At 36.6% G+C, this 11,105-nt stretch overlaps 1 protein-coding gene across 1 annotated transcript; it reads left to right on the top strand.

Moving 5' to 3' along the window:
• Positions 1–2,070: 2,070 nt before the first annotated feature.
• Cldn17 (claudin 17) lies at positions 2,071–10,733 on the top strand. The gene has a single exon (XM_078044518.1). It carries the CDS (start codon positions 9,233–9,235, stop codon positions 9,905–9,907), a length of 675 nt encoding a protein of 224 aa, XP_077900644.1. The 5' UTR covers positions 2,071–9,232; the 3' UTR covers positions 9,908–10,733.
• The last annotated feature ends 372 nt before the right edge of the window (positions 10,734–11,105 follow it).

Genomic DNA, 11,105 nt, shown 5'->3' with positions numbered 1-11,105 from the left:
TCAAAACAGCATTTTGCTTTTGTGATCTTTCTCCCTGAAATTTCTGTGATCCTCAAGCCCCAGGAAAGTCATGAGAAAAACATGAGACCGATTTTTAAAAGGGCATCCTACCAATTACCTGAGCAGTATTTTTCTACTGTCAAGGTCAAGACAGAAGTTTATTCCGGGTAGTGTGATATCCTCCAGAAGATCTTGGAACAGAAGATAACATCCAAGGAAATATGGAAAAATTATGAATATGCATTAATAATGTACCAGTAATGGTTTCTTAATTGTGACAAATGTTCCACTTCAGCATATAATATTAATGATAGGGAAAACTGGTTGTGGATTATATGAAAACTTTTTGTACTATCTTCTTAATTTTACTGTAAATCTTAAACTATTCTAAAAATATAGTCTATTTGATATATTATATAAAATTTACTGTTTAGATTACCTTGAAGTAATGTGTTAAAAGTAATTATCAAATAGACATATTTTGAATTAATATGAAGAAAATTTATTAGTATATGTACCAAGTTAAATAATTTACATTAATTATAATATTTAATTCATTTATATAGAGGAGAAAACAGGGAGACACTTTGTTATCCTTTAAGCTGACATCCATTGGAACTTGAGAGTTACTAAAATATTTAGAGACACATCTAATCAATGAGGGCATTTATTTATTTCTGAATATCTGGATTACAACTATAGTTGTTTACTGCCATATGAGCTCATGTCCTAGATTAGCCACCATGTGATGGTCACACAGACCTAAGAGATGACCTAAGGTGAATATGTTGCACATTTAATCTGCTTGGTGTGCCTCTGACCCCTTTGAGGTGGATTGTCCAAATTTCAAAATAAGAACATCTGTTCTGTGTAATATAGTTACTGGTTCAATTATCTGTTATTTATGCAGATACAATTTTTATGGTGGGATATAAGCATTCATATACATGAAAATTGGTTTTTCATCCTTTAAATTATGTAAAAGAAAGACCAAATGTGATCACGGCACCCTGCACAATGTGGAGTTCATGATCTCCAAGACAATGGATGGGATATCAAGATCTCAGAAGATACAGAAACAGAACCAAGGAATACAAAATGAAAGGAAGAACCCCAGGAGCTTTTCTTATATTTGGATCAAGCATAAGGGGCAGATCTCACTTTTGTCCGGCTCATTAGAAGAGAGTATAGAAGTGAACAAGCAACAAAGGACACTGTTACTTAACTTGCTAGCATTTTACTTTGAGAATGCTCTTAGATGTTTGGGCTCAGCAGAATATTGATCAGATTAAAAACAATCTCATTGTTGAAAGGAAAAGAATTGACAGTGACAAATGAGTACTTTAAATAATGGCGTGCCACACTTGAAACTTAATGAATAAAAACAGGCAAGCAGAGAACAAGTATGAAAGTACATTTTTCCTCTAGCAAATCTCACATCCAGGATGAAATATTAAAAATCCAAGATCCCTTACCAAATCAAAGTTGAGAGTTTGGAGTTTATCAAATGTTAAGTTTTGTTTGTATGTGGTTTGTTAATTATACTGGATTTATAGTTTTTGTAAAAACCATAAACATAAAAGATTACACAGTGTTTTTATGCCTAAACTTAGCTGAAATAATATCAGACCATGAATGTGTTTTTAAATACCTTGTTTTCAAAAGCATTTGAACATATTTCATAGTCGAGAAGCACTGTGCTAATACCCCAGCTGAGGTGTTTTCAATTATAATTGATAAAAATCATGCCCTTCTGCTTTTCAAAAATAGCATTGCTTAATTGTAGAGAGACAAGAGCAACGAATTTATCATTTTTATTTCAAAGCCTTTCACCACCTATTCATACAGGAATAAGTTTAACAAGCAATATAAAATATTTACACTCTGGGTTCTTGTCAAGGAATACAACCTCAAATTTACTATCAAGACTCAAAAACACTACCAGGAGAAATAATAATATAAAATTGCCTTTGGGATATAAGATCCATCCATTCAAATCAGCCAGTGGCTCTCAATTCCATACTAGAACCATTTAAAAAAACAAAACTAATGTTGATGCCTAGTCCCATGTTGAGCTATTTTGAGTTAATTGGCTTGATATGGGATATTACTTGGTTAATAAATATTCTTATATAATTTAACTAAAAACTGAAATAACCTCAGGAATAAAAACTCAAAGCCATGTTTCTGATCCCTGCCTGCCTGTTGCTACTATCACAGAAGACATTTTAAAAGTACTTACTTGACTACGATAAAACAACCAAAGTATAAAAACTGATGATTGAACCCAACCCCTAGAATTCTGGTCTAATGGATCTGAAATGTGGACCAGGCACGAGTAATATTTCACAGATCTTACAAATGATTCTAGTATGAATTCAAGGCTGAGAATTATGGATCAAAAAAGTTCAAGACCTGAACACTTGGACCACTTATTTTGGTTCCTGTAAAATAAGAAATACCTTGGAAATGTGGCCAGTATATTTACTGCAAGAATGTTGTTCATTGTATTCCAAAAGGAAAAAGGTTTCTTTCTGGCATTAGATGTAAGAAGAATAATGCAACTAAAAATAAAATAGTTTATTTGTTTTTATTTTGCATGAGTACTCTGCATTGCTGCTAAATAAACTTAGAAGCAATTCATGGCCAGTATTTAGCAAATATGGTACATATTTCATAGACAAATCTTATCCCATTTTACCCCTCTGTTTCCTACCCTTGTTTTCTCTGTACCTGAAATCATCATTTGTTTTTCATGAATCATAAGACAACCTTTTTGTTTTACAAGTCTTTCAAAATAATTTCTGCATCCTTATGAAATGAAAAGAAAGAAAAGAGAGAAGGAAAAGGAAGCAGGAAGATAAATTCACACCTCTATAGAATATGTTTGATTAATATAGTTTTCCTCTACTTGGGGTGGAATCTGGAATTTATCTGACTGACTTCACAGGGAAGTATGTTGGTAATACTGGTATGTAAGTAGGCTTAAAATAGTTGAAATGTGAGTTAGCAATTCGATTCTCAGCACCACATATAAATTTAAAAAAAAATAACTACAACTAAGAAATAAATATATTAAAAAATTTGATTGAATAGCTGGTGACATTAAATTTAATTTAGATGATTTTTAGATTATCCCCAAATGCATTTCTGGAATAGAAAAGTGGTGTGTGTGTGTGTGTGTGTGTGTGTGTGTGTGTGTGTGTGTGTCGGTGTGTGTGTGTGTGTGTTTAAATAAATGAGATAATATTCTATATATAAATCACATTTTTATAAAAAGCATTCAAACTGTCAATTTATAATTTTAGAGGGTATAATTAAATGCTGAACCTTAAATTAGGAGATGGATTAACTTAAAGAAACATTGTATTGATGGAGTAATTTATTGTTCATTCAATAAATATTTCCTGGGCAACTACTATGGATCAGGGAATCTATATTATTGAGAAGCTAATGATAAACACATTGGACATAGTCTCAGTTCTCACAGCATCTGTCACCCATATGGGAGACTACTAAATAAATACAGATAGAAATGGTATTTATCTAGAACTTGTGAAAAAAAGTGTATAGATGAAAATGCATAGTACTAAGGTAAAAACAATAACAGGAATGGAAATGGCATTGAAGAAATGATCCGAGAATTCAGAAAAAAAGTTTTTCCCATGACTAGATTTGGATCAAAATCCAGAGGAAAATGAATGACTGTTAAATGAACGAGATGCATGTGTCCAGGGGGCTCAGGAGAATTAAGAAAATGCTTTCTGTAGAGGAAAGAGCAAGTTTGAAAATCAGTAATGGGATAAATAGTCATAGAGTAGAAATGCATATTCAAGTATGTGCGTGTGTGTTACGCATGTGTGAATGTTTCATCTTCTACATAATGTGAACCCATTTCTGCTTCCATATTGCAGCTCTTGTAACTCAGCTTCCATCCAGTTAAAGTCTTTTGATTCATTTATACTTGTTAAAACCTGAACTGGCCACTGGGGGAGACCTCTCATCTCCTTCAAAGTTGATATACAGCAAATTAGAAGAATGTCTCAACATTTTCCAGTGTGGAAGAACTCTGCAAATGGGAGAGAAGTCTGGTGAGATGTGATGCGTCAAGTGTCCCCATTTCCCCATAATGATGTGATTCTTGCACTTCTATTCACTTAAAGCTGATGCTGCAAGTAAAACTGACACATTTTTACAGAGAAGTCAAAAAGTCTTCAACCTAAATTAGATTGCCAGAGACCTCAGTACAAGTACCAGGAGGACAGGTGGCAGAGTAAGTCAGCTGTCCTTACTGTCAGATTCCTCTTACTGATCGTGGTCTAATAATAGGTTATATGTGGACAGGATGGACTCCCACATATCCACACAGTCCAGATTGTCCCCCTGAGATCCAAAACATCCAATTCCATATATATTTTAATTAGAAAGGTTGACAGACAACTCGGACTCACATTTGAAAACTGAACTAACTCTTGATCTTTTTTTCTAAAAGGTCACTCATCCTTATCCTCAGTAAACACACAGTGTATACATGATGCTGATTTCAATGATACGACAGTCATCTCTGACGCCTTTCTCTACCTCTAGTCCACCCGTCACATTTACCACTTGATACATGATGTAAATGCATCTGATCCTGCACATGGTTAGTCCCCTAACCCAGCTTTCATGGTCTCTCACCTGGACTATTACAGTAACCTTCTAGACAGTTTCTTCATATTTACTTTGGTGCCTTTCCATTCTCCCAAAATAGCCTTACTGTTTTGGTGCTTTGGTGATTGTTGTCTCAATGTGGAATTGAGGTTTCATAGCGTCAGTTCCATGCTAGAAATCTTTAACTGTCTTTGCACAGACTTTAGGAGGTCATTGATGGTTCACATGGCCTACCTTTGCAGCCTCATCTCTGTTCTCCTGTTGCTCAAGGTTTTCTGTTTGCTCTGCACTCAGTGCCTTCACCCCCAGACAGTCTGTCCTGCCTGGAATGCTCTTACCCCATGCTTTTCCTGATTAGCTGGTTAATTCCTATTCAAGCTTCCTTCATCCTATAATCAAAGTGGAGATCATTTCTGTTAATGCTCTGTTAATATCATTTTTATACCTTATATTTCTATGCTTATCTCTAAATTTTTAATGAAATTATTATGGTGATAATTTGTTTAATATTTACCACATTCATTAAAATGTAAAGTTTTTGAGAACATGAAATATAGTCATGGTCATAAGCTAAGATTTAAAGTTGTTTAAAGTTGGCCAGGGGCCACATTCGATGAAAGAGAGAGAGAGAGAGAGAGAGAGAGAGAGAGAGAGAGAGAGAGAGAGAGAGAGAGAGAGAGAGAGAGAATGATGTCAAGCTATTCTGATTTTGCTTGGAGACAGTGGAGAATTACTGAAAATTTCTATATAAATTAGTAATGTTTACATTTGGGCTCCGCAAGGTCTTTTTGATTTCTTGGTGGGACATGGATCAGAAAGGCATGAACTAGAGGCAAGAAGATAAGGTAAGTCATTGTTGAAATGATTCAGATGGAACTATCAAAGAACTGAATTATGGCACAGCAATGCCAGAAGAGGAAATATAGCTAATGAACTAGAATAATGTGTCCATCAGTGATATGGTTCCCTGGGAAGCTGATTGTAAGGTAGAGATCAGTGCATTCATTATGTTTTTAATGGGATCAATATCTGAGGGGGAAAAAAGGAAGGAAGATGATTGATCATGGAGAGAAGTCTAGTCATGGTGAAGACCCAATGAAGGAAGGCCCTACTGGAACTGGAATCACCTCTTAGACTTAACCTATAGTTGGGCTATCAGGCCTGATCTTTATAACCCAATATCCATCAGTCACTGGGTGGGGATTGACTCCATGAATGGAGAATGATTTGAACAGATGTTTGTTTTCAGGCAACATCTGAAGGAGGCTGATGCAGCTGGACAGGGAAACCTAGTGCAACATCACCCCAGCCTCCTTTTTGATTGAAGGGTCACTGAGAAATAAAAAATAAAATGAACAGAGAATAATGAATAGAGAGAGGCCTGGGCTAAAGGTAAGAGTTTCCTAAGTTGTAGCCTTGCAAGAAGTAGTGGACACAGGGGCCAGGCATGAGACTCTGTATAGACAGTGTGTGAGTAAGAAGAATACTGATATATATGTGGAACCCTGGAGGAAACAAACATGGTTAAGGGCATTTATTGAAAAAAAAAAAGTCTAATAATGAGCAGGTAGAGAAATAATGGACACACTAATATAATAAAGCAAATAAGACAAATATTGAAGAACTGAATTATGGCAGTGCAATGCAAACCTTTTCTGAGTGTTTGCTTAGGACAGGTACTTTACACACAATCCATAAATTAGATCTTCAGCCTTATTAGGTTATTATTACTATTATTATTATTATTATTATTAACCTTGTAATTTCACAAGGTTCAAAAACATACTCAAGATGAATGATTAAAACATCAAGTGAAGACTGAATCTCTCCCAAAGTACATGTTCTTTACTGCCCCATAAAAAGACAGGCACTGGTGATCACTTTTACAGAAAGTTCCTATAAGAAAAAAAAATATGGAAGCATTATTTAGAGGCTTGAGTTAGAATGTCCAGGAAATCTGTAGCATTTCTAATAAACTGTTCATGGTGGCAGAGTTCAACGTGTGAAGCAATGAAAAGTGGTGTGAGTAGACCAAAAGATACACAGGGTATATAGCAGCGAGTGCAGACATGGGATTTCAAAATGGATTGCAATTCAGTAGGTTTATTTTATTTTTTAAACGAAATATTTATTCATTCATTTGTTTGTTTGTTTGTTGTGAGGCTGAAGATTGAATCCAGGGTTGCTTTACCAATGAGCTACACCCTCTGTATCCCATCCCACTTTTTTCCTTCTTTTATGAAGTGCTTGGTATCAAACCCAGGGCCTTACACATGCCAGGCAAGAGCTTTACATCTCCAGCTCCTTTACCCTTTTTATTTCTTTTATTTTGAGAGGCTGCCCTCAAACTTGCTATCCTCCTGCCTCAACCTCCCACTGGGATTATAGACATTCACGCCCTATGTCCAGATAAAGTTTTTATTTTCTGAAGAACAATTCAGAAATAGGGAGAGGGCATATGTACAACAAGGGAGGGAAAGACTGGTGGATTCGGGGCAGCAGAAGCGGTAGAAGGGGATGAGAGTCACAGAGAGGCTGGAGAGGAAAGCAAATTCTCCCTCTAAGTGTAAAAGAGAAAAAGTCAAGATGGCTCTGACAATTGACTGGCTGTGAGGGGCAAAGGCTAACACTCCTGAGTTATTACGTTCCTCCGATTGTTCTTATATTCAGGATATACCTCCATAGTCTAAGTAGATATACGCCCTGACTTGTGTTACCAGATATCCTTCCTGGTGGAAAATCAAACAATTGAAAAAGAAGAGCAAACTGGAAATTTCCAGGATAGAGTAAAGATGGGACTAAAAATGAGATGGAACTAGGAAGAGGAACTAGATCAGGGAAGAGCAGCTGGAAATCCTAAGTCAGAGTAAGGTTGGGAAACTCTGGTAGGGCGGGAACAGTGAAGGCTGTGACTCAGAAGCCCAGAACCCAGGGCCAAGGAACCCTGCATCCTGAGCTTCTGTAGGGAGCTTTCTGCAGAAAAGTCATCTGTTTTCTGTGTGATTGCTTTCCTCAGAGAGGGTGTTCCCAAACCATCCATGTTGAATATGCAATGGTCTCCATAATTTTTAATAAGTGGGCTTTCTAAATCTGGGTAGTACTGGACCACCCATTCACTCTTTGAGCTGCAACTGAATAAAATGAAGGTTATTTGTAATCTGCAATTTCATCCAGGTAAAGAATGTACCATGTGCTTGTTTTTGAGTAGTTTCTATTCTTAAGACAGATTCCTGTGGGATGTAGAAAAGATAAGCCCAAGCTTTCCAGACAAAGCCCCCAATCTCTGGGTGGTGGTAGGTAAGGGGTAGTCAAGGATGCCAACTTCACTCTTGAATGTTGAAATAATCTCAATTGAGTTTTTCCCCCTTTGAGAAGTATTTGAAAAACCGTAGAAGGGGCAGTGTTAAATTTTGGATTTAGTTCTCTTTGTGTGAAAAGGTTTGGAAAAGGCATCTCTCCCTCCTGGTTCTGAATCAGACTAAACAGATGGGGACAAGTACAGTGGGCTGGAGGGTTTGTCCCTGAGTTGGGTAGCACACAGCTAACTTTAGCCAAGCACCCTCCAGACCTCATGTTCTGCATCTGGTAAATGAGCAGCTAGAGATTTGCAACCTTGAAGACACATTCCAACTCTAAAAAGTCTCTATGATCTGAATTTTAAGTATCATAGTCCATCTAAAATTCTATTTTTGCATCGTTCCCCAAAATAAAATAGACAAATGTGATGTATTTCAAGCTGTCATTAAAGAAACATCTAATGAAAATTTATACTCTAACCATGTTTCTACAGAGAGAGAGGTGTTACTTAACATTAATAGAATAATTGATAGTCAATTCAAACCAATTATGAGGTGTTTTTGTTTCTTTGTTTTTTCTTTCTGGATCTGAAGAACAAATTGCGGGATTTAAATTTCTTGCTTAAGACTCCATCTAAGCATGAATGGTTTCAGTAGAAGACTTGAAACTCTACCTAAGTACTTCTCCCTGTCTAGAAGCCTTTATTAAAGCCAGAGTTGATTAACCATATTAAAGAAAAGTGGCTTAAACTAGAAAAAGCAATAGACAATCTGAAGTCTAAAGAGTTTTTCAATTGCTCCCAGAAGAACTGGTAAGGTTTTAGCATTATCTTCAGTCTGGCTTAACATTTGTACTTATACTTTCCTATCAGAGTGTGTTTTAGACAGGAAATTTTCGGCTCTGTAATTAGCAATTCACACTGGAACCGTTGACATTTAATGACAGCATTGCTAAGACAATAATAATATGAGAAATACTAAAGTTGAATGCAGTATTTCTTGACACACCTCTGGATACCTTCTGATTGGCTGAGACACAATTATATATGAGGAGTGAATAATTCATACAGAAATGAGTATGTGTGTACAGCAGGCATTTACAGCAGGTCCTTCTAGTTAGGTCAAGTTCAGCTGTAGCTGCTGATTTGGAGCCAAATGAAATGGGCAGCAACCCTAAAGAATACCATCAGAGACTGCTCTAGACTCAAAAGAGCTCTCCACGTTCTGCATCTTGGGCATCTTTTTCTGCTGTTCTTGATTGGACCAGTCTCAGAATAAAGACAATGGCATTTTATCCACTGCAAATTGCTGGGCTGGTTCTCGGGTTCCTCGGCATGGTCGGGACTCTTGCCACAACGCTTCTGCCTCAGTGGAGAGTGTCAGCTTTCATTGGCAGCAACATCATTGTCTTTGAGAGGCTCTGGGAAGGGCTCTGGATGAACTGCATCCGACAAGTCAAGGTCAGGCTGCAGTGCAAGTTCTATAATTCCTTGCTGGCTCTCCCACCTGTCTTGGAAGCAGCTCGGGCACTCATGTGTGTGGCTGTTGCTCTCTCTTTGATTGCTCTACTTATTGGCATTTGTGGCATGAAGCAGATCCAATGTACCACTTCTAACGAGAGGATCAAAGCTTACCTTCTAGGAACTTCAGGAGTCCTCTTTATTCTGACCGGCATCTTCGTTCTGATTCCAGTGTGCTGGACAGCCCATATCATCATCAGGGATTTCTATGACCCAACCGTCCACTTTGGTCAGAAAAGGGAGCTGGGAGCTGCCCTTTTTCTAGGCTGGGCGAGTTCTGCCGTCCTCTTCATTGGCGGGGGTCTGCTCTGTGGATTCTGCTGCTGTAACAGAACAAAAAAATGGAACAGATATCCAGCCCCAGCTTGCGGCACACGACCAACAGATAAGCGAAGGAATGTGAGAGTGCATAGTACGACCTCCACCAGTTATGTCTAATATTTGTTTTTAGCAGCAGCTATGGATTATGATTGATGTGGTTTACAAAGTTCTGACACAACCTGTAAGTATTCCAGGCAGGAGAACTTGCTGTAGGACTATATTGAAATTGAGATGAAGATTTTAATTTTTCACCGGAGGCAGGCATGCAAATGATATATGTAGACATTTTCATCTCCTGTATATTAAGTTTATTTGCTATTATTGGACTCAATCCCCACTCCAATTTGTGTGGTCAAAAATCAAGTATATCTTCAATCATCTATATGCAATGATGGACTACTTTTTTGACTATCATATATTTTCTGATAAGAAGTCTAAAATTGTCATTGATACTTCACAGCAATAAAACATACACATATTTTTAAATATAGCAAAGTTTTCTCAAAGTTATTTCTTATACTTACAGTAAAAGCTAAGTAATGTTATTTTTAAGCAATCATTCTGGAAAAATTGTATTTATCAAATAGTAATTTGGGTTGAATTTACCAAACTATGGAAATGCCTATTCAATACAAAAGAGTTTTTTTATTATTATTCCTATAGGAAACTCACACTAAATTAAACACTTTTAAGGATAAGGGGGCTATGATTTATCTTAAGACATGTAAGAAGATGGAATTCAAAGTTTCTAATGTCTACAGGTAAACCTACTTAGAAATAAACATTCAGAAGAAGATAATTCATAAATGAAAAGTAGTAGTGTCATAGCTTTGATTGCCACCTTCAAGCAAAGAGAAGTATCTCTGGATGAGCCATGTCGGAAGACCAGCACAAATCTCTTCAAGAGGATACACAGCATGATGAATTTAGGGCTAGGTCAAAAGGAATGGTTTCTATGCCTTGATTTACTTGTTAGTCAATGCACAAGCCTAAACATGCAAAGCAAAATAAAGAATCAAAGCAATGATTCAGGCAACTACTCAGGCTTAAATAAACACCTCTTTTTATTCTGTAATAAACAAATAGCCATGGTTAAGGCATCTTGTTTTACTTGAATCATATGCATTATTTACTTAATTCTTCACTCTCCATGTGTATATACTACTAACACCATTAAAAGTGGTTGGGAGTTGGGGCTGGGAACTGGTACACAATATTTATGAAGAAAGATTGCTTTATGAGTTGCTTCTGAATAGCCCCAATATATTGTAAATCAATGTTTATATATTCAATTTAAATTATTCTAATATTATAT

Source organism: Ictidomys tridecemlineatus, chromosome 3, assembly GCF_052094955.1.
Source record: "Ictidomys tridecemlineatus isolate mIctTri1 chromosome 3, mIctTri1.hap1, whole genome shotgun sequence".
Taxonomy (NCBI): Eukaryota; Metazoa; Chordata; class Mammalia; order Rodentia; family Sciuridae; genus Ictidomys; species Ictidomys tridecemlineatus.
Note: the sequence above shows the minus strand (reverse complement) of the source record. Positions and strands in the feature narration are given on the sequence as shown.